Source organism: Lodderomyces beijingensis, assembly GCF_963989305.1.
Source record: "Lodderomyces beijingensis strain CBS 14171 genome assembly, chromosome: 2".
Lineage (NCBI taxonomy): Eukaryota > Fungi > Ascomycota > Pichiomycetes > Serinales > Debaryomycetaceae > Lodderomyces > Lodderomyces beijingensis.
In genome coordinates this window covers 111,350-134,947 of record NC_089971.1, presented here as the reverse complement: position 1 = coordinate 134,947, position 23,598 = coordinate 111,350, and the positions used below count along the sequence as shown (strand labels likewise).

At 51.2% G+C, this 23,598-nt stretch overlaps 14 protein-coding genes across 14 annotated transcripts; 5 read left to right on the top strand and 9 right to left on the bottom strand. All coding sequences in view use genetic code 12, as the record gives it.

The window, feature by feature from the left end:
- Positions 1 to 103: 103 nt before the first annotated feature.
- Positions 104 to 1,373, bottom strand: LODBEIA_P12330 (uncharacterized protein; the record flags this gene model as incomplete). Its single annotated transcript, XM_066971099.1, has 2 exons — positions 104 to 110; positions 175 to 1,373. 2 exons carry the CDS (start codon positions 1,371 to 1,373, stop codon positions 104 to 106), a joined length of 1,206 nt encoding a protein of 401 aa, XP_066828171.1.
- A 121-nt stretch (positions 1,374 to 1,494) lies between these two features.
- On the bottom strand, positions 1,495 to 1,899 carry LODBEIA_P12320 (uncharacterized protein; the record flags this gene model as incomplete). Its single annotated transcript, XM_066971098.1, has 1 exon — positions 1,495 to 1,899. The coding sequence occupies one exon, from the start codon at positions 1,897 to 1,899 to the stop codon at positions 1,495 to 1,497; it is 405 nt and encodes a 134-aa protein (XP_066828170.1).
- Positions 1,900 to 1,960: 61 nt separating this feature from the next.
- On the top strand, positions 1,961 to 2,491 carry LODBEIA_P12310 (uncharacterized protein; the record flags this gene model as incomplete). Its single annotated transcript, XM_066971097.1, has 1 exon — positions 1,961 to 2,491. One exon carries the CDS (start codon positions 1,961 to 1,963, stop codon positions 2,489 to 2,491), a length of 531 nt encoding a protein of 176 aa, XP_066828169.1.
- A 59-nt stretch (positions 2,492 to 2,550) lies between these two features.
- Positions 2,551 to 3,987, bottom strand: LODBEIA_P12300 (uncharacterized protein; the record flags this gene model as incomplete). Its single annotated transcript, XM_066971096.1, has 1 exon — positions 2,551 to 3,987. One exon carries the CDS (start codon positions 3,985 to 3,987, stop codon positions 2,551 to 2,553), a length of 1,437 nt encoding a protein of 478 aa, XP_066828168.1.
- A 63-nt stretch (positions 3,988 to 4,050) lies between these two features.
- Positions 4,051 to 5,436, bottom strand: LODBEIA_P12290 (uncharacterized protein; the record flags this gene model as incomplete). Its single annotated transcript, XM_066971094.1, has 1 exon — positions 4,051 to 5,436. The coding sequence occupies one exon, from the start codon at positions 5,434 to 5,436 to the stop codon at positions 4,051 to 4,053; it is 1,386 nt and encodes a 461-aa protein (XP_066828167.1).
- A 50-nt stretch (positions 5,437 to 5,486) lies between these two features.
- On the bottom strand, positions 5,487 to 6,554 carry LODBEIA_P12280 (uncharacterized protein; the record flags this gene model as incomplete). Its single annotated transcript, XM_066971093.1, has 1 exon — positions 5,487 to 6,554. The coding sequence occupies one exon, from the start codon at positions 6,552 to 6,554 to the stop codon at positions 5,487 to 5,489; it is 1,068 nt and encodes a 355-aa protein (XP_066828166.1).
- Positions 6,555 to 6,633: 79 nt separating this feature from the next.
- Positions 6,634 to 8,199, bottom strand: LODBEIA_P12270 (uncharacterized protein; the record flags this gene model as incomplete). Its single annotated transcript, XM_066971092.1, has 1 exon — positions 6,634 to 8,199. One exon carries the CDS (start codon positions 8,197 to 8,199, stop codon positions 6,634 to 6,636), a length of 1,566 nt encoding a protein of 521 aa, XP_066828165.1.
- A 203-nt stretch (positions 8,200 to 8,402) lies between these two features.
- Positions 8,403 to 9,785, bottom strand: LODBEIA_P12260 (uncharacterized protein; the record flags this gene model as incomplete). The annotated part of the gene is made up of 1 exon (XM_066971091.1): positions 8,403 to 9,785. One exon carries the CDS (start codon positions 9,783 to 9,785, stop codon positions 8,403 to 8,405), a length of 1,383 nt encoding a protein of 460 aa, XP_066828164.1.
- Positions 9,786 to 10,459: 674 nt separating this feature from the next.
- Positions 10,460 to 11,617, top strand: LODBEIA_P12250 (uncharacterized protein; the record flags this gene model as incomplete). The annotated part of the gene is made up of 1 exon (XM_066971090.1): positions 10,460 to 11,617. One exon carries the CDS (start codon positions 10,460 to 10,462, stop codon positions 11,615 to 11,617), a length of 1,158 nt encoding a protein of 385 aa, XP_066828163.1.
- LODBEIA_P12240 (uncharacterized protein) lies at positions 11,610 to 12,596 on the bottom strand (the record flags this gene model as incomplete). The annotated part of the gene is made up of 1 exon (XM_066971089.1): positions 11,610 to 12,596. The coding sequence occupies one exon, from the start codon at positions 12,594 to 12,596 to the stop codon at positions 11,610 to 11,612; it is 987 nt and encodes a 328-aa protein (XP_066828162.1).
- A 130-nt stretch (positions 12,597 to 12,726) lies between these two features.
- On the top strand, positions 12,727 to 15,525 carry LODBEIA_P12230 (uncharacterized protein; the record flags this gene model as incomplete). The annotated part of the gene is made up of 1 exon (XM_066971088.1): positions 12,727 to 15,525. The coding sequence occupies one exon, from the start codon at positions 12,727 to 12,729 to the stop codon at positions 15,523 to 15,525; it is 2,799 nt and encodes a 932-aa protein (XP_066828161.1).
- A 161-nt stretch (positions 15,526 to 15,686) lies between these two features.
- On the top strand, positions 15,687 to 16,835 carry LODBEIA_P12220 (uncharacterized protein; the record flags this gene model as incomplete). The annotated part of the gene is made up of 1 exon (XM_066971087.1): positions 15,687 to 16,835. The coding sequence occupies one exon, from the start codon at positions 15,687 to 15,689 to the stop codon at positions 16,833 to 16,835; it is 1,149 nt and encodes a 382-aa protein (XP_066828160.1).
- A 133-nt stretch (positions 16,836 to 16,968) lies between these two features.
- On the top strand, positions 16,969 to 19,149 carry LODBEIA_P12210 (uncharacterized protein; the record flags this gene model as incomplete). The annotated part of the gene is made up of 1 exon (XM_066971086.1): positions 16,969 to 19,149. The coding sequence occupies one exon, from the start codon at positions 16,969 to 16,971 to the stop codon at positions 19,147 to 19,149; it is 2,181 nt and encodes a 726-aa protein (XP_066828159.1).
- Positions 19,150 to 19,392: 243 nt separating this feature from the next.
- Positions 19,393 to 20,759, bottom strand: LODBEIA_P12200 (uncharacterized protein; the record flags this gene model as incomplete). Its single annotated transcript, XM_066971085.1, has 2 exons — positions 19,393 to 20,692; positions 20,746 to 20,759. The coding sequence occupies 2 exons, from the start codon at positions 20,757 to 20,759 to the stop codon at positions 19,393 to 19,395; spliced, it is 1,314 nt and encodes a 437-aa protein (XP_066828158.1).
- Between the last annotated feature and the right edge of the window lie 2,839 nt (positions 20,760 to 23,598).

The window sequence follows — 23,598 nt, the reverse complement described above, 5'->3', positions numbered from 1 at the left end:
AACCCTTGCGTTTTCAAAGCCTCCAGAACATCACCAAACGACTCCCTTTCGCCCTGCATCACAACCGACGGCTTACCTACCAACACTCTCTCCGCAACTCTACTTAGATCCTTAACCGTTACATTTTGAATCCGGTCAACCATTTCCTCGATTGTAGTGATTTTCCCCTGGCACTGCACCTGTCTTCCCAAGTCCTCTAGTCTTGCCAATTTGCTCTCCACATTCATGAGCACCGCGCTGGCCAACTGGTTTTTAGCCCGCTGGACTTCCTTTTCGGTCAACCCGTTCTTTTCAGCAACCAACTCGGCCAACTCGTGGGATATAATCTGCGGCGCCAAGTGCCCGGCCTCTGGCACCAAGCTCACGGTGATTCCAAACAATCCCGAGTCAATATGCGAGTGGTTGAAACACATGCAGTTTTCAACAAAGGGGTACTTGTTGAGGACCCGAGTGTAGAGCCGGGAGAACATTCCCTTGCCCGGGCCACCCGCGGAGAAAGACGAGCCGCCACCGAGAAGTTTCTGGAGAGTGGCCAACGAGTACAAGTCGTCGCTGAGCAAGCCCGTAGTTTCAAACCCAATCTGCATGTGGTACAACTCAGGCTGGTTGGTGTACAACGGCTTGACGTGGGGTAAGCACAACTCGCCGCCGGTGTAAGTGACGGCCCCCTTGTCCATATTGTGGCCAGCTGAGTTCCAGTCGCCGAAATTGTCCTCCACCATTTTCAACGCTTGCTCGTGTGGCACTCCCACCATTGCAATGACTATGTGGCCGGGCTGGAAGAAGCGTAGGTGGTACTGCTGCACCTCCTTCTTTTGGATCAACGGCACCCTCTCCCGCGGGGCAAACAATGGGATCCCCAAGGTATTGTTCTTGTACGCTACAGCGTGGAGCTGCTCCGCTAAATTCAATTCTGGTTTGTATGGTAGTTCTTGGACTTCATAGTCCACAGCCTGGAGGGCCTCGGCAAACTCTTGGTCGGTGAACTGCGGGTACCGTACCGTCTGCGCGATGGTTTCCAACATCTTCCCCACGTCGTTGTTGAAGACACTCGCTTGCAAGATCATCGACTCTCTCTGCGCCGAGCTCATGTAGTTTCCCCCTAGCTGCATCAACGTGTTTGTCATTTCCGTGCCAGTGTACTTTTCAGTGCTCCTCCAGCAAAGTCTGTCGTGGACTTGTGAGAGTCCCGGTCTCAAAGGGTCCTCGTATCTTGATCCTGCATCGACGTACGCTCCCAAGGCGCTGAAATGGCCCGGGGTGGAGTCTGTCACTAGCCTCAATCCGTTGGCAAGAGTGGTGCTTTGAATCGGAGGTGCTGTAGAGTAGCACCGGGGGTGGACTCGTAACAGGTGGCGTACCTTGAACATCATCTGGTGTAAGAGGTAGATGAGATTTTTTTCAACACTGCGCGTTAAAACTATATACTACAGGCTACTGGCACTTTCCATCAACTTTACCGGGCCGTCACGCATACCGGGCGGTGACTCTAAGTTACAGATCCTCCAGCTCCAGCTCTTTGCGCTTCCCCCGCTGTAGCCTTAGCTGTAGTCGCTTTGACTCGACGTAGGCGTCACTCGATGCCCATGCAAAGAGCCGGTTCGCCCGTCCAATGGGAGCAGCGTAAACACTCAGCTGTGCCTGTTTCAACCCTGCAGTTTGACCTAGCCATTTCTCTAGAATCCGTCGCTGTGCTGCTTCCAAGTGGGAGCCGTGCCATCGTGTCGTTGGAATGGTGGGTGCTGCGGTGATAAATTGCGGGGTGGTGCCCTGTAGCGAAGAATAGAGCTTGTTCGACTTGCCTGACTGTTGTAGAATAGCCTCCGGGTATGGATTGGTCGTTCCATTGGAGTCAAATGTGACCCCCATCAGCTGGCTAGCGTCTTCCGTGGCTGCCATTGATAAAGGTAACGGTTTCTGGCGTTGGAAAAAAAAAAATATGCACTGTTGAGACCACACTATGGCGATGTTCCCACAGTTTCCCCAGTTCAAGGTGCTCGTCTTCTTGGTGGATGGGTTGACCAAGGACGCGATTGCCAATATACAGAAGCAGCTCGCTGATGCTAACCCCGAGTACGACTATTGCTTTTGCAGCACCACGTACATCGTCTCATTGGAGCAGCTCCACCACAGCATCCACAATAGCTTGCAAAGTTACACGCTGGACCAGATGCAAACGCGGACCTTAAATGCGGAGATTTTGCTCAACTTGTGCCCTGTTAATGTGATCTCAGAAGCACTAAAGCGGTTTGGAATACTGGAGGCGTGTTCCAGTGCGGTGATCATTAAAATACTAGGCAGGGAGGAGAACACCATCGAAGTTGAGCGGTTCACCCAGTCTTTGGGCACAGTGGTGCCCATAACAGACGACGCACTTTACCAAAGAGCGGACATTGCAAAGTTTAAGAAAGTCTACAAATTGAATGACGCTGAAGACCCCCTGGACCTCACACGATTGGCTATAGGAGCAAGTATTTTACGCGGGTGCTAGCCCCCCTGGACCTCACACGATTGGCTATAGGAGCAAGTATTTTACGCGGGTGCTAGGCTCTACTTGAATGCAAATCTATTCAAATCTACACGGCGGGGCTTGGGTTCCTGCCGTTTTTCAACAACATTGACTGATTTTGTCACCAAGACTGGTCTCGGGCCTCCTTTGATGGAAGGCTTCATTTTTTTTCTCACTGGTGACCCCGCAGTGTCTTCGGACTCCTCTACTTCACCAACCTCAACCTTTACTATCTCTTTTGACTCCGCGGGCAAACTTGAGATCCAAATTGGTCTCCCATCGGTGGTCTCTGGTTCCTGCGGGCGGAAGAACTTACTAATTCCCAGTGTCTTTACCTCAGTGGAGGCCAACTTGCGCAACTTCTTTGACGTCGGTGACACTTTCGTCGCACACTTTACTGACGCGGTTCCCACTCTCTTAAGCTTGACCATGCCAAGTACAGACCCGGGGTGCTCTCTAGAAAGCAACACCTCGTGGGTGTTTGGATCAACCAATCCATTGCAGACCTTTACCGCCAACTCTGAATCCCAAGTTTGCCCACAAACCAGCTCTAGAGTCGCTGCGTCTACATCCAAACTCAGCGGCACCTCATTCAATGCCACCACTTGCTGCGTCCTCGGGTCAAACACTTTTTGAAACTGGAACGCAAGGGTCGCCCTAGCAAACTCCCCCTCGATGTCCTCGGGAAGTGGCTTCCCCGCGGCAGGCAAGGCCACTACAACTTTTTGTAAGTCCCGGTACCGATGCACTAGCTGGACCGAGGACTTGATGCCGACGCCGGGGACGCCCCTGGTGTAATCACAGCCCGAGAGCATCGCCGCAAGTCGCACCTGGTCGCTACTGAGACTGCCAAGGAAAGGAACCGCCTTGACCTTGTTGAAGTTTGCCCTGTCAATCTCCACACAACTAGCATCATCTCGCAACTTTGTGATCAACTTGCGGCACCCAAACACAAGCAAGTCTGAGTCCTCGCTCAAGATCCCATCAACAATGCCGGTTTTCTCTAGGTACACCATCTGCGGGTCCGCCTCGTACGGCGCCACCACGTAGGAAATGTTCATCTTGTCTAGCTCCACCATGATCAGTTTCGCCATCTGGTGGCTCACGCAAGCGGCTTTCATGTACGCCTTTGCCGCGAGGGTGGCTTTTCCCGCCCTTGTATACTTCTCTGCAAGCCTGCGTGCCTCCTCGCGCTCCAGCTTTCTCTTTGCGTTGGTCTCTGCTTTCGCCGTCAACAGCGCGCCGTCAAAGACAAAGTACGGGTTGATCCCAAAGTGCCGGAGCATGGCAATCTTGTTCAAGATGCTGGTGATGTACCTCCTAGTCGGTTTCCCAAGGCAGAGCTCCTCGGCACAGGAGACTATCGCGCGGTGCAACCACCCATACGTGTCAATAGCTAGCGTCTTGCCACGGTACCGCTCAAGCGAGCACGGGTCCTGGATGCATTTGAGAAGCGGGAGTAGCCCTGAGACTCCCATCGTTGGTGGAAGAAGAGGTTGTCAACACGTCTTGTTTTACACCGAAGTGGTAGCACGTCTATTCTATCTATGATTGCAGGCGCCAATAGAGATTGAAAACTGCACGCCTGCACTCTCGTCTCCTCCCAGACGCTTGCTGAAATAATACCCCAAGTCAAAGTTGGCCCACTGGTTGAAATACTTTAACCCGGCACCGTACGAGAGCGCGGCGGTGCTGTCAGTAAGGGAAAACTTGGAATCCACATTGCCTAGTAATGCTGTACAGTATAGTCTCAATGGGGAAGTAGGTTCCACGTTATGTGGCGGAGCGTAGAAGAGCCGGGGCACTTTTGTAAGCATAGTGGCCTGCAATTTGTAAAACAGTAACCCTCCACTAGGCTCCACGCTGTTTTGCTTGAACCCGACAAACGAGCTGTGTCCGCCGAGATAAAACTTGTCCAAGGTGTGGACGGGGAACTTGCTGTTGAAGTTGTAAATGCCTCCAACCTCCCCTGTGAAACTAGTGGTGATGTTAAGGAACGACTTGTAGAGGCCTAGTCTAACCTTCAGTTTGGCAAACTCGCCGCTGTTACTGGGGTTTGCTTGCTCTTGTACGGAGCTCAACTCGGCATCGGCCTCCACCTCGATTCCATCAGTAGGGAACACTTTGCCCAAACATGAAACATTCTTGTAGCAGACTCTACCAGCAACGCTGGACTTCAAAAACTGCCCACCAAAGAACTTGAGATTGTCCAGCGCGCTGTCGTCTATATCATAAAGGTTCCTCTTGAACAACGACAACCCAGCAAAAACACTCCATGGCCCCGGGGCCTTATACTGGATCCCTATTTTACCACCCAATTCATTCTCTTGAAAGTCCAGCCACGCGTGGTTGTCCTTGGTGTTGTACCCACCGTCCAAAACAACCTTGAACCGCGGGTCTTTCAAACTGGAAGCAAACTTAAACTGGCTCAATAAATGGTCATGAGGCTTGTACGGGTTGTAGTCGACCCCCACGGAGACAACCTCGCCGTTGCCGTTGAAGTTGCTATCTACATGGTTCAATTGGAGGTTTAGAAAGTCCTCAGCGTCAAACTTGAGAAACCCCTGGCTGGTGTTGAGCGGAGTAGGGGAAACGTCAAAGGTGACTTTTGCCGGGATCGATTTCTCATGGTTGTACGACTTTACCGATGGAGCTGTCGAGTAGTAGTCTGGCTGGACCCGGACCTTCACCTCGTCAAACACTCCCGTGTCGAGCAAGTGGTGGTAGGAAGTGGTTGTCTCCGCGGTCAACCTGGCCAAAGTGTAGTCGCTTCCAGCCAATAGCGGGGTCAACAATTTCTTGTAAAACTCGTCGCTAAACGCTTGTCCTCCTTCGACTTGCACCGCTATCAAGTACACGGGCTGCGTAGAGGAAGCCAGTAACAACGACTGGATGCCGCCTGTTTCAACTTGACCCATTGAATGCATGTATTATGGTGTCCAGGGTTTTTACTTTTTTCCCCGTGGAAAATTTCATTCTAAGTCTCTCTATTTACATCTACAGTGGCCCCGTCGTAGGCCAAGTCCAACACTTTCCAGTCACACTTGATCCCCTCGCTTTGGAAGATACCCGTGACGTCACGTGCAATACTTTCAAACCCGTCAGTAGCGAGGCATAAAATGGTTGGACCAGCACCGCTGAGGCAGATGCCGCAGAGTCCCGGGTGTTTCGCGGGGACCACGTCTTTCAACACCGTGTCCAAGCCGGGGATCAACACCGTCCTGTACGGCTGGTGGATCTTATCCTTCATTGCCTCGTAGATCACCTTGTGGTTTGGCGGGTTCTGGGTCAACGCGGTGGTGAGTATGGCTATTCTTTGCAAGTTGTAGATAATGTCCTTGCGGGAGTAGGTCTGCGGCAACACTGCTCTGGACTTGTCTGTGCTGACCTCAAAGTTGGGCACAATGGCGACGCATTTGATTTTCGGATTCCACTTGTACTGCACGTACTCGCCGATGTCCCGTGGCGGCGGTGACAGCACTATGGAGGACCGGGGGGTGTCCTCTTTAGGCAAGACCCATTCCAATGGCACCTGCGTGGCCTCTGCGTCCCCCTCGTCGAGCTCATTCAAGTACGACCCAATAAACCCGCCGAGCATGGCGGCGGCAATGTTATCCGGGTGCCTCTCAATCATCAAACAGTAATCGAGCATCCTCCTTTTGTCCAAGTGCAAGTCCCCAATGACGTTCCCTAGGCAGGCTCCGCCGACAATGGCGCTAGCGCTCGAGCCCAAACCGCGCCCAAGGGGGATGGGGTTGTTCACGTGGATCTTGGTTCCGTGGGGGAACTGGCTGATCCCGTTGCATCTGAGCACATACAATGCAGTTTGTGTGATCAAGTTCTTGTCTGAACTCAACGGGACCTTCTCGGCGAGATCACCCTCATAGGAAAGAAGCGCGTTGTGGGGGTCCGCCGTGGTATCAACACTGGGATCAATCTCCACGCTAATACTCAAGTAGAGCTGCAACCCTACCCCCAACACGTCGAACCCGGGACCTATATTCGCCGACGACGCGGGCACTTTGATCTGAAACGAACGTGGCATAGCTCTTTGGTGGATGGTGTGGGTCTATTACAGATTTGAAATTTTTTCTTCAAGAGCGAGAGAAATACAAATCGATAAATCATATACAGGTGGGTCTCTTTCTCCAAACAATCTCCGCAGGCTCTTGAGGCAAGGTGACCATCGAGGTGTAGTCCACTTCAGGCACAGTTTTGCCCTTTAGTTCCCACTGCAAGTTGTACACAAACGTGGTCAAGAGAGTGCCTAGTTGCACATAGGCAAACTGCTCGCCAATGCACCTGTGTCTTCCTCCACCAAATGGCAAATACGACGAGCCCACGCCTTTGGAGACCTTGCCAAACCCGTAGTCAACCTCGTCTGAGTCCTTGCTGGCCAAGTTGGAGTCGTCCCAGCGATGCGGGTCAAACACTGCCGCGTTGTGGTAGTACTTTTCGTTGGTATGCGCGTACCCTGGCGAGACCAACACGTGGTGTCCCCTGGGAACTACAAAGGTGGTCCCTGGAACCACAAGCGGCGACATGACTTTGCGAAAGATGGAGTGTAGAGGCATGTGCATCCTCAACGTTTCCTTGATGGTGTTGTTGACCAAGGACATCCCTTGCAAGTCCTCGTAAGTCAAGTCGTCGAGGCGGCCGCCTTTTGGCTTCAACACGGACTGAATCTCGTCGTATAGTTGCTCCTGCAACTCCGGCTTCTCTCCCAAGTGCAACAAGAACCAGGCCGACGTGGAGGAGCTCGTGTGCTGGCCGCCCATGAGCACCCCAATCAACAAGTTGGCAATCTCCTGGTCGCTCATCTTGACGCCGTCCTTGTACGTGGAGTTGACCATCAACGAGCTGATCAAGTCGTCGTTGGCGTCGACTCCAGCTTCACGTCTCTTGGTGATCTCCTTCATGTACGTTTGGGATATTTTCTGCTGCGCCGCGTCTCGCTTCCAATAATGCGGCAATGGCAAGTTGGGAAAGACAAAGTTCACCGGGGTAAAGCCCTTGTCCAAGTCCGAATAAAGCTGAGCAAAGGACTCGTCGAAGCGGTTGCGCATCGCTGCGCCCATGAGCGATCTCGACGCAGTGAATATGGTAATCTCCGGCTGTGTCTGCATGACATTGGCCACGCCTGAACTCTGCTTTGACAAATTAAACATTGGCGACTTGACAAAGTAGCTCAACACCTCCTCCCTGATGAGCGGGACATACCTCCTAAACGAGTCCGTGGTTAAGGCAAACTTTGCAAACTTTTTCTGCTCCATCAACCGTGCGTTAGGGCAGTCGTATATGACGCCCTTGCCAAACACGGGGGTCGTCAAATGCTGGTACGCTTCCTCCGCGGAAACATCAGACAACTTGGCATTGAGGATAAACTCGTGGCCCTTGGGGCCTAAATAGACGGTCATGACCCGCCCCAACAACATAAAAGCAAACACATCGCCATGTTTCTTGCGGCAGTTTTCAAAAAACTCATACGGCTGTTGTCCATACCCGACCGCCAGGCCAAACCAGGGGATCCAGTAAAACACAAGCGGCACACGGTCTTTCCTCAACGAGTAGAGCAACTGCCATACGATATTGTACACAAACGGAGCAGCAATGAGGATGGAAAGCTGCTGGAAAGTGGACAAGGTGAGGAAGAAATTGTACCCTTGGAGTAGTCCGTCAACGATAGCCATTGCTGATGATAGAGCGATGGAGGGAACCAACTCTCAGGAACTTGTCCAATTATAAGTACTGCAATGTCTCACCCTCCAAAATGGTGTGTTTTTGCATCTCGTCGTTTACGAAAAACTTTTGGCATACGACGGGGAAAAATAAAACTGCAGCGCGCGTGCAATTATCCTAGAGCTCGTACACCCTAATATCTATATAAATATCCTCACTGCATCTCAAACCCCATCTCCTTGGCCCTGACCACCAACTCGTCGTGGTCCTGCTGCATTCTGCTGTTCTTCTCTTCCAAGAACTTGATATACTCTATAGACTTGGCCAAGATTGTGCCCTTGTTCAACTTTCGTGCGGGCTCCAACCCTTCCAAGTCAATGTCTTCAAAAGACATGTTGTTGTACTGGTCGCCAAAGGGGACCATCTCGTCCCCCTCGGAGCTGTCGTACTCGTCCACGTCGTCGCCGATCAACTGCATCCGCTGCTGCTTCAACCGCATTTTCTCCTGGTGCTTCCGGAGCACCAAGATTTTCAACGTGGGCACCGACTCCTGCAACGCGTTGAACTTGTCGTTGATCTTGTTTCTGTACCTTTGTTCAATCACGTTGTGCGCGGATTTAACCCGCGGTCTGCCCGAATGGGGCTGCAGTAATGGGGTCGACACGGACGACTCGGTCACCACTGCGGGTCTCTGCTTTGTTGGTTCCTTTTTGCTAGGCTTGAAGGGGCTGCCGGTTTCCTGTTTTATATTGGGCGTCTGCAGTCTATTTGGTGTAGCCGGCGAGGAGAAGCCGTTCTTTATAGAGTCCAGGCCTTTGCCTCCGATGACCGGGTAGATGCTTTGAAACAGCGACGCGGTGAATGAGCTGAGTGAGGAGGAAGTGGACGACTGCTGCAACTGGTTGCCCTGCTGGTCCACCGCCCCGTCCTCCGTTTTCAGCGGGCACGTCTCAACATTGGCCTCGACAGATAACGGAGACCTCACTGTGGCTGCCGCGGCGGAGTACGACAAGTGCGACGCAATCTCTTCATTGCCGAGCTGGGGAAACTCAAACCCGGGTGGCTTATTCGCGTCATCGTGGTCATGAGACTGACCTCTAGCATCGTCCGCTGCCGACTCCAGCAACCCTAGCTCTGGCGGATTATACCCCAAGTCCATTCCCGTGTCGTTGCAAATCTCGTCTGTCCCGGCAATATACCCGGTGTTGCTCGGCAAGTTGCGGTCGATGTAGGAGGACTCCCCGCTGCACATTGGCAGCGGCATATTCATCAGCTTTGCTCTATTGGTGACACACTGCTGAAACGAGGGAGCGAGGGAAAAGTCCAAATCAACAGGGAACCCGGGTGTTTCACTAGTTTGGTTTCTCATACCTCCACTGCCGACCTCAAGCACCGGCTGCCCTAGCAAGCAGAGACTAGTCGGGTCCATTCTCATGTGATACGGAGCATCCTTTGCTTCATAGGTGACATCCTGCTGCTGCACCTGCTCCTTAACCGGCACATGTCCAGCCTCCTCCTCCGCAAACAGTTTCTGCATCTCGTTGGCGTTCCCCATGGGCGAAAAGAACGAACTGTAGTCATTAAGCTTGTAAGACATTGGGCGGAAAGCAATGTCGTTAGCTCCTCCCGATGGCAGCTCCAGTCAGTGGAAGTGCTTGCGATATATAAAAAAAAATCCTCAACCAGTGTATTTGTTTCTTTTAATGGATCTAACCTGTAGTTGGCTCTGTGGAATCCTGCGTGGAACACTCTCAACAAGAAAAGCACCCTACCGACTGGATTTCCTTTTTATCCACCAACGACGGAACCTAGATGCTTGATTTTGCATTCATCAAGACAGCTCTTGCACTTGGCCTGTAAAATATATCTAAATGCAATCCAATGTACGATCCAAACCACCTCTGGCGCAGTCACCCCACGCCACGCCGTTGCTCTTCCACCTGAACCAAACTCTGGTGTATCTCTTCTTCAGCTATGACCACCATGGCTTCTGCACGGACCAATCCAGCGATAAGAAGTCGCGATTGTTTTTAGACCAACAACAGCCATTATCCGCATCTTTCGTAGATTTCCATGTTGCGGTTTTGGACCGTGAGATATAATACTGGACTATTTTTGCAGCACTTGCTAATCATACGACTTTAAAGACAGGTTTTGGAAAAATAAACTCCTCTGGGCGTGGTCTAGACTGTTAGCAGTCCACCATTGATTTTCCTCCTTTCTGTTATTTTTTTTTCTCTCACATCATCGCTAAGGTTTGTTCCTCAAGACATGTCCCAGCTCCATGATCTATGCAAGTTTCCCACACGCCCCATAACTGTGGAGTATGTCTCCCAGTTGAGGTCGTACTTGAGCAGCGGGGTCCCCGCTACTTATACAGTGGAGGAGGCGTACAACTATGAGAATCGGGTGGAGACTGAACCAGCAACCGCCACGACTCCGTTGCATTTGATCTGCACTCATGTGCCAACAGACTTGGACGAGGGTGAAACCGCGGTAGTTGATGAAATGTGTGATGTCTTGTTTGAGTACGGCGCCGGCTGGAGCTTCACCGATGTCAATAATGAGACCCCGGGGTGCGTGTTGATCCGGCGCGGGCTTAAAGACTGGGCGTTGTATGAGAAGCTTGTGGACGCTGGCGTGAGGGCAGAGTTGTTGTTGAGAAAAGTGAGCGAGTATGACGTGGAGTTTGTTGAAGAAGGGGAAGTGGTTGCCTCTGAAGAGGCTGCTGCTCCCTCCCACAACCAGCAAGCATTTCTCGAGTCGAAACTTGAGTATGTGGACGATGCGCTAGTCACGAAAGAGAGAAAAGACGGCGTCATGATGAGCTGGGAGTCGGATATCATGCAACTAGCCGCAGACTCAATCACCGTTAATGGTAGTGACGACTTGTGTATTCTCAACATTGGCTTTGGAATGGGGATCATAGACACGATGCTTCAGCAGAAGAACCCCCGCAAGCACTACATTTGTGAAGCCCACCCAGATGTGCTAGCCAAGATGAAACAAGATGGCTGGTTTGAGAAAGCAAATGTGGTGGTCTTGAGTGGCCGCTGGCAGGATGAACTCGACAAGTTGCTTTCTCAGGGCACTGTTTTCTTCGATGGCATCTACTACGACACTTTTTCCGAGCACTACCTGGACATGCTCGAGTTGTTTGACTATGTTGTTGGTTTGTTGAAACCAGACGGTGTTTTCTCCTTCTTCAACGGGCTTGGTGCTGACAGACAGGTCATTTACGAAGTCTACAAAAAGTTGGTTCAAATAGACCTCGAAAATTACGGCTTGAGGTGCCGATTCAAGGAAATGCGCGTGCCACCAGAATTGTTCAAAAAAGGAGGCGAAAGTATCTGGGATGACATAAAGAGAAGCTACTGGTCTTGCCCTATTTACTACCACCCAGAAGCCACATTCATGGACTTTAGCTAATGCTTAGTTTCTCCCCTTCCACAAAACACCCTAGCCCGCAGAATGCCTCGTCTAGTGCTCTCTCAAAAACATTAGCCAACCTCCAGCCGCCCCCTAGATACTCCTTTTTCTTTGCCAACTCGAATAGATACGGGTCGTGGTAGCTATCCTTGGGGTCAACAGTTTGGCTCAATAGACGATACCTCAAAGTCAAATCTCTGTCTCCGTCGAACGGCGTAAACGGTGCAACTGCCACCGCCAGGCGGCTCTCGGGTACACTACTGCTAAACTGCTGGTCCAACTGGCTGTTTATCTGCTGCAACTGTTTCTTCCTCTGCAGCGTGCGCTTGTTCAACTGCCGCTGCTGCTGCTGAAGCAACTCTTCGCTGCTCATTGAGCTGTTGGTCATCTTCTCCAAAAGCTCCTGCTGCTGGAGGATCTTAAACTCCACATCCTCCTGCTCCATCCGTTTCTGAATCTTGAGCTTCTCCTGCTTCAACCGTTCCATGGCATCCTGGTACTTGGCCAAGTCGGCTGTCTTTTGCGACTCGCGCATGTTCTTTTCGAGAATCTCTAGCTTGTGCTCGCTCTCGTACTCTCTGACCTCCTGCTCCGTCGCCTCAAGGTCAACCCCGTTGCTCAATTTGAACACTATTTCCTCCACCTGTTCCAAGTACTGATTGTACTCTTTCAAGCTGGCAAAGTCCTCCTCGGTTTTGTTGTAGATGGCACCGACTCTTCGCCGCACGTCGATCTCCTTTTCAATAACCAAGTCCTCAAAGATCTGCTGCTTGAATCTGTTCTTTCGCAAGATTTTTCCGCATTTCGGATACGGGCATGGGGCCGGGCCTAGTGAAAAGATCCTATCGACGCATGACTCGCAGATCTTGTGATAGCACTCGGGGTTGACAAGAAACCTCATACTGGGGGAGAGGTACTTGTCTGTTTTGCAGATCGGACACATGTCCCGCAACTGGTCGGGATGGGGCACGATGTTCATGGTGTAGTTACTCTAGTTTATTCAGTCTACTGTGGATTGGTAATCCGATGATAAAGTAGTAGTCTATTTTTCCAAACCGAGATGAAAAAAAAAATTGACCTTTCTCCTCACCACAGTACTAAACCAAGCAATGAGTACAGTGTTTGGGGAAGACCGTGAGCACGACTTTGATGAGGCGGCAGAGGCACCCGGGTTTGAGTTGAGCCAAAACCCACATGCCTGTGCCTACTGTGGAGTCAACACCCCCAACTCGGTGATCAAGTGCAACACGTGCAACAAGTGGTTCTGCAACGACAAGACCAACTCTTCTAGTTCCCACATTGTCACCCACTTGGTAATGTCCCGCCACAACCAAGTCAGCTTGCACGAAGAGTCGGATCTAGGCGACACCACGTTGGAGTGCTACAACTGCGGCAACAAGAACGTGTTTATGTTGGGGTTTGTCTCTGCCAAACAGGAGTCTGTCGTGGTGATCCTCTGCCGTTTGCCCTGCGCACGGTCAAAGGACATCAACTGGGACACGAGCCACTGGCAGTCGCTCATTGAAGACCGGCAGTTTTTGTCGTGGTTGGCGCCGCCCCCGAGCGAGGAGGCGTTGATTGATTCCAGGCAGGTGACCCCGCAGCAGATTTCCAAGTTGGAGGCCCAGTGGCGGTTGAACCGGGATGCGACTATTAACGACGTTGAGAATAACGACGTTGCCGAAGAGCTGGTGTTGCCGATATTGATGCGGTACAACGACGGGTTCCAGTACCAGAGATCGTTTGGCCCGTTGGTGAAATTGGAAGCCGACTACGATAAAAACTTGAAGGAGTCGCAAGCGCTAGAGCATATTCAGGTCAAGTGGGCCTTGGGGTTGAACAACAGACACTTGGCCTCGTTCACGTTGATGACGTTTGAGACCTCCAATTTGAAAGTGGCTGTGGGAGATGAGATTATATTGCGTTATAACGGCAGCCAGAGGGAGCCCTGGGAAGGGCATGGCTTTATCTTGAGGTTGCCCAATTCTTACCAGGAGGAGTTCACATTGGAGTTGAACGCGTCCAAAGTGGCGCCACCAACAAACTTGACCAACGACTTTACTGCCGAGTTTGTGTGGAAAGGCACCTCGTACGACCGGATGCAGCAAGCAATGAAGGACTTTGCCACAGACGAAGAGTCTGTTTCGTCGTACCTCTACCACAAGTTGTTGGGCCACGATGTGGCTCCCGTGGAGTTTGACATTGAGGCCCCGGAGAAATTCTCGCACCCAAAGTTGACCGAGTTGAACATCTCCCAGACCAACGCTGTGAGGTCTGTGTTGCAAAGACCGCTCTCCTTGATACAAGGACCACCGGGGACAGGCAAAACTGTCACCTCCGCCACGATAGTCTACCATTTGTCCCGCTTGAACAAGGAGAAGATCTTGGTTTGCGCGCCTTCAAACGTAGCCGTTGACCACTTGGCCGAGAAGTTGGACTCGTTGGGGTTGCGGGTGGTGCGGTTGACGGCCAAGTCACGCGAGGACGTCGAGAGCTCCGTGAGCCACTTGGCGTTGCACCACATTGTCAACAAATCGGCAAAGGGAGAGTTGAAGAAGTTGATCAAATTGAAAAACGAGGTTGGCGAGTTGTCGGTGGAGGATGCCAAAAACTTTATCAAAAATTTGCGTGCGTCCGAGTTGAAGATATTGAGCAAGGCCGAGGTTGTGTGTTGTACGTGTGTGGGTGCCGCCGACAAGAGACTAGCCCAGTTCAAGTTCAGAACAGTGTTGATAGATGAGAGCACGCAGGCTTCCGAGCCGGAGGTGTTGATCCCCATAGTCAAAGGAGCCAAGCAGGTGATTCTCGTTGGCGACCACCAGCAGTTGGGGCCTGTTATCTTGGACCGAAAAGCCGCCGATGCCGGGCTAAAGCAGTCCCTATTTGAGCGATTGGTCTTTCTCGGACACGTTCCGATTCGGTTGGAAGTGCAGTACAGAATGCACCCGTGCTTGTCCGAGTTCCCCAGCAACATGTTTTACGAAGGCTCACTCCAAAACGGAGTCACTAGCCAGGACCGGTTGGTGGAGGAGGCGATGTTCCCCTGGCCCGTGTTGGACACCCCGATGATGTTCTGGGCCAATTACGGCCGTGAGGAGTTGAGCGGCAGCGGCAACTCGTACTTGAACCGAGTCGAGGCGATGAACGTGGAGCGGATCATCACGCGGTTGTTCAAGGACGGGATCAGGCCGGAGCAGATCGGGGTGATCACTCCCTACGAGGGCCAAAGGGCGTACTTGGTGCAGTTCATGTCCATCAACTCGACAATCTTGGACAAGCGGCATGAGTATCTTGAAGTGGAGATTACTAGTGTCGACGCGTTCCAAGGGCGGGAGAAGGACTTTATCATCTTGAGCTGTGTTCGCGCCAACGACTCGCAAAGCATTGGGTTCTTGAGCGATCCGCGGAGGTTGAACGTGGCGCTCACCAGGGCCAAGTACGGGTTGTTGGTGTTGGGGAACCCACGCGCATTGTCGCGCAACAAGCTATGGAACCACTTGTTGATCCATTTCCGCGAAAAGGGGTGCTTGGTCGATGGACCGTTGGACAACTTGCAGCTTTCCATGGTGCAGCTAAACAATTACGCTGCGCGAGGCACCACCAAAGGGCCAAAGAGGAACCCGCTTGGCGCTCCATCGACGGCATTCTCGACCGCCACTTTTGACGGCGGCAGCATGGCCAATGAAGGGTCTGACGTGCAACGCCAGCAGAAGGTTAGGGACGAGTTGTGGCCCGCGTTGGCCAACCAGTCAAACTACTACAACGGCGACAACTCCATCAGCGCCAATTTCTACAGCAAGTTGCACAAGATTGATAAAAAGTACGAAGGTGCGAGATACAGCGGGGAGAATATCGAGGACGACATCCGGAGCATCACCAGCTCGTTTGCCGCGGGATTGAACTTTTAAATGACCCATGTAGGTGTATAAACTCTGGTGTCACATGGTAGCACACAAAGTCAAAACAAAGCAAACGAGTGACGACAAAAATCAAGACACATCCTGAACCAACGACTCTACACCTCTTTTTCACGACACTAGGATTGACAAGTTTTTCCCACGTTAAAGACATGTCTCCATCAGGTCATAAAAAATACGACTCGCAGCACCGCGGTGGCAAAGTTGACTCGAGCGAGTCCAGCAACCATGAGCACTCTTCCATCGACTACCAGGGTTTAGCCGCAGAGTCCGCTGCGGCCACAGCCTCCGCCGCGGTTGCAGCCGCCGGCAAGAGACAGCACCTGATGGGCTCGGAGGTTGACCCCGTGACCATGTCGCAGGCCCTTGCCCATATCAACAACATGAAGAACCCGCACCGGATGAAATTGTCTGGCGAAGACGTCAAGTTGATTCTCTATCTCATAGTTGAGACCAAGCCGTTCAAGTACGTTGGCAACAGGTCGCTCAGCCAGACCAAAAAGTGGGAGATTATCCAGAACAAGTACTACGACATCAAGTTCAGAGAGCAGAACAACACCAACTTCATTGTCCCCACCGTGCGCACGTTGCAGCGCCAGTTGGTGGCCGCGATCAGGAAGGCCGAGGCGCTTCGAAGCAAAGAGGCTGCCAATGGCATCGACTTGCTGCCCCACGTGATCCCCGAGACCTTGTCCGAGATCGACAGCGACGAGTACTACAACTTCCACCATGTCACGCCAGAGAGCCCCCAAGAGGCGATGGAGCGCGCGTTGCTCGACCTTCACGAGTTGAGCGACAAGATCAAGCAGTTGAAGCTAGAGAGCAGTAACATTGTCAGGAGCAGCTTCCAACCGAGGGGTAAGTCCTCCCCCGCGGCGACGAGGCTCCTTGAGGACAGCGGCAGCGTTTCGGAGCTAGTGGAAACATACAGTACTTCAGCCGCGTCGCATTTGGAAGAGATACTGTCGCTAGTCTTGGACCAAGTTGACAGCTTAAAGAGCGACGTTGCGGCCGGAGGCGATGCCGCTCTCGGCAAAGCCATTGGCTTATTGGAGTCCGTATTCTCCCACGCCAACGACGTTCGACTGGCCATGAGAAAGGACAACGAGCTGGTGAAAAAACAAATCACGAGGATCCTCAATGACCATGCCGAGGCCATTGAACGAATGAAGGAGGAGTTTTCCATAAAACAGCTTGCCTTGACAAAGGAGCTAGTCTCTGTTTTAAAACGGGACTTGGAATCCATGGGGAACGCCCAACTGAGTCTTGAAAAGCTCAATGCTATCAGCGAGATGCTCTGATGGTGTAAGTATTGTTATTTAGTGCAATTGATATTGTAACCGCACACACCATAGAAAAAAATACCCCCCTACCCCCCTAGAATAAATCTGTTGCAAAACTTACAACACTTACAACCACAATCTCCCAAGGGCAATGTTGTTGGTTTTGTTGGCACTATTCATTGTGTATGCCACCGGCTACGAGGCGCAGCCTTTTCATTACAAACCCCCCGTGGAGGCTGCTCTTACCGACGAGGAAATCTGCAAAAGGGCGGTTGCCGAGTTGCACAACGTCGAGGCTGCCACTGATTTAGACGAATGCACCACCTGCAAGACCCGGTTGCAAATAGCCAAGTTCATTGGCTTGACGAGACCGGATTTGGTGCCGCAGATATTCCTCACATGGTGCGTTGAGGCCGGGTATGATGAAGTGCAGTGCCACATGAACTACGGCTACTCGGGCGAGGACTACTCCAGCACCGGGAACGACTTTGCCAAAGTTGCCAGTTTGATGAACCCGTCAGGGTTGGATGGCGACTACTTCTGCTACTACCATGACAAAAAGTGCCACGTCTTGCCCGAGACCCCCAACATCGACATGTCCAACATGTGGCCGCTGAAGCCTAAAAACTATCAGCCACCAGACGGGTGCGGCGAGGTATTCCATGTTTTGCACATCAGCGATGTCAACTTGCAGCTCGACTATACTGTCTTTGCCGAAGCCAACTGCAGCCAAAGCTTGTGCTGCTCGAGCCACTGCAGAAACACCAAAGCCGCCGCGCCGCACGTGAATGAAAACTTGGACACCGGCTATTACGACAGCACCTACCGCAAGAACCATTTCGAAAAGGGCAAGTATTTGGACATCACCAAGGTGAAGAAGCGGACGTGGACTCCAGCGCGGCAGTTTGGCGAGTACACATGCGACACCCCGGCGTTGCTCCTCAACAACACCATGCTGTGCATAAGAGACTTGCACCAAAACCACCTCTCCTTTGAGTTTGCGCTATTCACCGGCGGCACGGTGGACCACTCGGACCGCTGCTACATGAGCAAGGACAAGAACATCAAGTCGCAGGAGACTAGCTACCGGATCATCAAAAAGTACCTCGACAAGATCGATGTCATCCCCACGTTTGGCACGCGGGACATTTTCCCCATGAACCAGCTTCCGCAAAAGCACCTCAGCGAAAACTCCAACTCGTACCAGTGGCAGTTTGACTTTCTCGCGGACTTGTGGCTGGAGTTGGACTGGGTCGACCACGACACCGCGAAGCAGATCCGGTACTCGCAAACGGGGTTCTCGCTCATCACCCTCAAGGGACTCAAGGTTATATCTTTAAACTCAAACGTGTGGAACACAAAGAACTTGTACTGTTTTTGGAACATGTTGGACGTGGACTCCCACGGCATGTGGAAGTTTCTCATTGAGGAGTTGATTGACTCGGAGAGAAACCACCAGCGGGTGTGGATAATCGCGCATCTACCACCGAGTCAGCAAGCGCTTCCCATTTCCACCAAGATCTTCACCTCCATCATTGAGCGGTTCTCGCCAAAAGTCATAGCGGCGATCTTCTTTGGCCACGTTCAAGCAGACACGTTTATGGTCCAGTACGGGTGCGACGGAAGCGACGCCAAGGAGTTGAAAAACGCGGTGAACCACGCCTTGGTGGGACCGCTGGTGAGCCCATACTCTGGCTATAACCCCGCGTGGAAGTACTATGCAGTGGACGAAAAGAGCTTTAGCATTGTCAACTCATTCACCTACTACACGCCCTTGGACAAGTCGTTCTACAATGACGGCGCCGAGCCCAACTGGGAGTTTGCCTACTCCGCCAGGGACTTGTACGACCCCGAGTTGAAGTGGCCGCTGGACTGGACCCTCAACACCGAGTGGTGGCACCACGTGGCGGAGGATATTGGTAACTCTCCCGAGACCGAGTTGTTGTACCAACGGTTGGAGACGCGGTGGTTTTCAGAGGCGGTGTTGGACAACACCAGTTATTGCAAAGTGACCAGTTTCTCCGTCGAGGCAAGGAAGCAGTGCATGGTTACCGATGATCAGGATGATTACATCAAACCCACGTGTCAAACCGACTATGTTCCGTTGATCCATGTCAAGAACCAAGAGGTGGAGTATGTGGAGGCCGACATGGAGGAAGACTTTGAAGCGCAAAAGCAGGCTGTAGGATATGCTCGGAACTGGGAGGAGAAAAATAACAACACAGAGAGTACAACCCCGCAGCCCCAGCGCAAGAAACAGCAAGGAAAGTCGATCCATCTTGCACACAACTGGAACCACGTCAACTATGTAGGAGATATTCCGCCATTATAGGCGGAGAGCGAAATCTTTATTAGCTAGTATAACTTTGTTTAGTATCTGCATTATGTTATAAATAAAAGCAAGCATGGTGCTAAAAAGTGACCGAAAAGCAAGTGAGTCCATTCATAGCCAGATGAGTGGAACCAAGAATACCGAAATAAGATTGCGAAACCGAATGAGTCAATGGGAAAAAAAAACAAGTGGATATATCAGGAACTGAAACTAGGGGTAAATGCAGGAGAGCAAAGGCCAGCTTCACTCTATAATCGGACAGAATGCGCCCATTTCAAACTCATTAAATGCGGTGGAAGCAGCAATCGAGACGGGGTACGACTGGTACTGCAGTGGCTGCTCAGTGGTGGCGGAGCCAGTGAGGAACTCTTCGAAGCCGCATGATAACTCTACGCATGGTGGTTGGAAGCTAAACTGGTTAAACACCGGTTTGGCGAGTTCATCTTCGGAGTAGGTTGTAGCTGGGGTGTATGATTCGGGGTTTTGGGCGATGCCGGGGGCAAAGCTCATCGAGAGCTGGTCGTTGAGCATCATAAAGTCGTCCAAGCTCACGTTTGAGTCGACGTTTTGCATCGTTGTTGACGTGTACAGTGGCGCTTCGGGAAGCTGTTGTTGTTGGATGTTGGTTGTGGATGGGATGTATGGCAAACTCATACACCTGTGCGCTTGCACTTGTTTCTTATGCTGTGGCTTCCTTACAGATGCCTCGGAGGATGACCTGCTGTGCTTTGGTTTTGGCTGGTACGATTTGAATTGCAACTGGCCTGCAGTTGGAGAAGATGCGCATTGTCGAGGTCTTTTCTGGTTAAAGTCTGGCTCCTGTATTGGCGAGTGTAGTTGCTGCTGCTGCTGCTGCTGCGGGAATTGAGGTTGTGATTGCAATGCTGGCGTCGAGTGGAACAACACCGGCTGAGCTTGTCTTTGCTGCTGTTCAAGCAACTGGCGTTGCAACTGCTGGATTTGTTGTTGTTGCTGCATCATGGTTTGCTGGTATCCGTATAAAAGGTCGTTGTTGTTTTGGTGGGCAAATGGTTGTGGTGCAGGCTGGTCCCAGTCGATTCCCAAGTTCATAATCCCCAACCCCAAGTCGGGGCTGGTGGAAGCAGAAGCAGTAGGAGGTGCATCGAAATTGGGCAATGTGGACAAGTCAAAGAGCGAGTCTTCCAAGGATAAAGTAGGCGAAGGCAACTGCAAGTTGGCAGCCGGGGACGGGTTTGCTTCCGGTTGCGCCTTGCTCTTGACAGGGACGGCCTTGTCGGCTTCTTGCTGCTCCACGTCGTCTGACTTGATAGGGGAGAGATCAACAAAGACAAAGTCCTTGGGCTTACCCGGTTTGTTCTTCGGCCTCCTCAATGGCGGTCTTCTCAAGGTAAACTTTGCAGCAGCAGCAGCTATTTTCAACGAGTTGTTGAGACACTCGATCGACGTCTGCAGCAGGTGCCTCGACGAGTGTGAGTCTGTGGATGAGGACTTTGAGTGAGACGCTGAGGGAGTTCTCTTGACTCTCCAGAGCTTCTTACCGTTAGCTGGAGGTAATACGTTGCTATAGCGGGTTAGTAAGAGTTGATGATGTCTGAGTAGCAGTTTCAAACATACGCGTTAATGTTCATATCGGTGTAGGGGTATCGGTTGATGGAGGTGTTGCTGAACCAACGAGAGAGGTAAGAAAGAGCAGGATATGTTTTCCAATATATACTCAACTCCAGGGACTCCCGAATAGTACTATTCGCGGACCGCCCACTAGGCAAGTCAATTGAGGATGGTTCTTGTGGTGAAGATTTCGAGCGTATCTCGACACTTGCGATATTGTGTCACCATGCACCCAGGGCAAGAAAATAGCCAAACTAAAAATAAAAATAGAAAAAAAAAAAAAGAATTTAATTTTCGTGGGCCCTTTTTTCAACACCCACAAGAGGGTCAAATTAACCCAATCGACCTTAAAAATTTTCTGCGCACCATTTGCTGTAATGGCACACTGGGGTTTGACTAAATAGGCAAAAGGCATGTGGAATGGGCTGAAAATATAACTCGCTTTACTTGATTATAGCCTGTTTGGGTAATTGCTTTCTGTGTATATGGCGTACATGACCCCCCGGCCCCAATCAAGCAGGAAAATCAATAAACGAAAGAGGGCTCCCCCTTGCTAATGACGGAGGAGCAACCCTGGTGTTAATTAGACGCATCGGGCGAGGGGTAGTGGAAATAACATCGCGAATTTGCTTGCCTAGTTAGTCGAGCTTTTGACAATAGCGTGTGTTAATGAGGTGATCTATGGGGGGGGTTGTCGGTCATTGATGTTCACCCGAGGCGCCGGCCAGTTGACTCAGTGGAGCTGCCTCTTGAAACTCACCTGTCTTTACGAGCCGGGGTGGTTGATGGCGCGGAAAATAATTTACGAAAATAATACACCGTCCCTTGCCCGTTGCTTGAGGTTCCCCGACAAACTTTTTTGCAACCATTGCGTCACTTTATTTTTTCCCTTTCCATTTTGAAGTTAAACCGTTTGCCAGTTGGCATTTTGCGGCATGTGGTAGCTCCCGAGTATAGTGGATATTAAGCTTTTAAGGCGGTTGCTGCCGAGTTGTGGGGGTGGATGAGGGGGCCCTAATTTAAGCAGCGGATCAAGGCGGAAGGGGACGCGGAAGTATGAACCCTGAGATCAAGGGGATGACTTGGGGAGACTGTGTGATCACGAGAGTGCAATGAGGAGGGGCATTGGCGCGGGACAAGTTGTTCTTGGAAGGACTCTGGTGGTGGTGGGCATTCCGCAAGTGATACTAAATGGGACGGTGGTGCGGCATGCTTCTACAGAACAAGGGAATGTCAAATAATATTATTTTGAAAAAAAGCTGTCACTTATTGATGAGGGGGAGAGCCCTCACATTATGTCTGCCTGCGGACCGAGCCCGTATTTCTTTACAAACAAGAATTCCAGAGTGTTCCTTGGACGGAGACTTGACTTCACGGGTTTACCCTCTGGTAGACTTTCGCGCACATACCAAGCTGGATCCCATATTATTTACCTCTAGCACGGACTAAGCAATGTTAATTGGACTTCCTGAAAAGGAAACTTTCGCTCATCCATGCTGTGCGTATTAAAAAATTAGAAAAGGAAGCATCCAAGGCCTTCGACAATAAGAGGGAGGGGGAAGAGTGTAAGCCACACGTTTTCTCCAGCAATTCAAGTTGCAGATCCTCGATTTTGTATGTCCGCGGTTCGACCCCACTTGATTTAGTGCCAATACTACTTGGAAGCTAGGCTCGCCAATTTAAGCTTTCACTGTCGTTTTCCCTCCTAATAGATCGCCCCGCCACCACAAGAGGCCTCAATCCAGAATCCTTGAGGGTTTAAAGTTCACCTTGGGGTTCAAGTGTGGAATTGTGTACAACGCTGGTGGCACCCTCGTTTCTAATAGCAAATCTCTGGTGTCTCCTCACTGTTTACAAATGGTGAAGTAAAATAAGCACTAACCGTGGGGAGGTTTGAAATCGAGAAACCCGCTTTTTAATCATTTGCGGCCTATTGTTCTGGATATGAAGTGCAGCAATATAAAGTACAAGTGGGTGATTTTCAACAATCGGACGTAGGCATCTGGTAGCTGGCGAGGAGCAGTCGCAGTATTTACATTTCCTATCTAGTCACTCTCGGCCTAATTAGGCCGTTTTATTTACTGCAGACAACATTGGCCGTTTTGCAGCAATTGCAGCTAAAACCACTTGCTACGTGAATTTACAAAATTTTACTTTTCCATGGGATGGGATGAGTCTCGGGTCGACTGCTTCAAGTGGTTGGAACAACGATATTTACAGTGGAGGTGCTTAAGCAGCACATTAGGATGTGCCCAGCAGAGCTCACGAATGGAACCAATCAGATCTCCCTAGTTTTACCTCCCTAGAGCTCTAGCGCGTGGAGACTATTTCAGAAGGACTGAAACGTTTGCTCTAAAACGTTGTGGGGCCAGGGATAAGAAACAGTGCAGGAGCCTATCTAGTCAAGATCTAAGTAGGCTCAGCGACGCAAATTTCCGGCAATCTTAGCAATTCCAGGAATGCTCTTGACTAGTTAGGCACAGGCTTTAATTGCTTTGGGGAAGGAGATAAAACCTTTGCAAACCTACCCTGTTGCTAGCGGGGCAAGCCAGAGTCTGAGCGAGGGGTAACGGGTTCAGCGGATTCAAGAAAATAGACCTCGTGGAAGGTCTCTAGCGATTGTTTGCGCCCCACTTTGAAAGGAGAAGCACAAACTGAGGAATTGCTTTGACGCAAGCGCTCTTCCTTGAACAAAAGGTGAACCAATTGCGGAAAGTGTCTTCTCGCCATCGTGGTCGTCTCTCTCTCCAGTCCTGTGTTCTCTAGAAAGCATCCCTAGTGAAACAAGAGTTGAGATTTTGATGGCATTTGTAAATATCTCGTCATGCACATCATTAGCTGTGCCCTTCTTTTTTCATT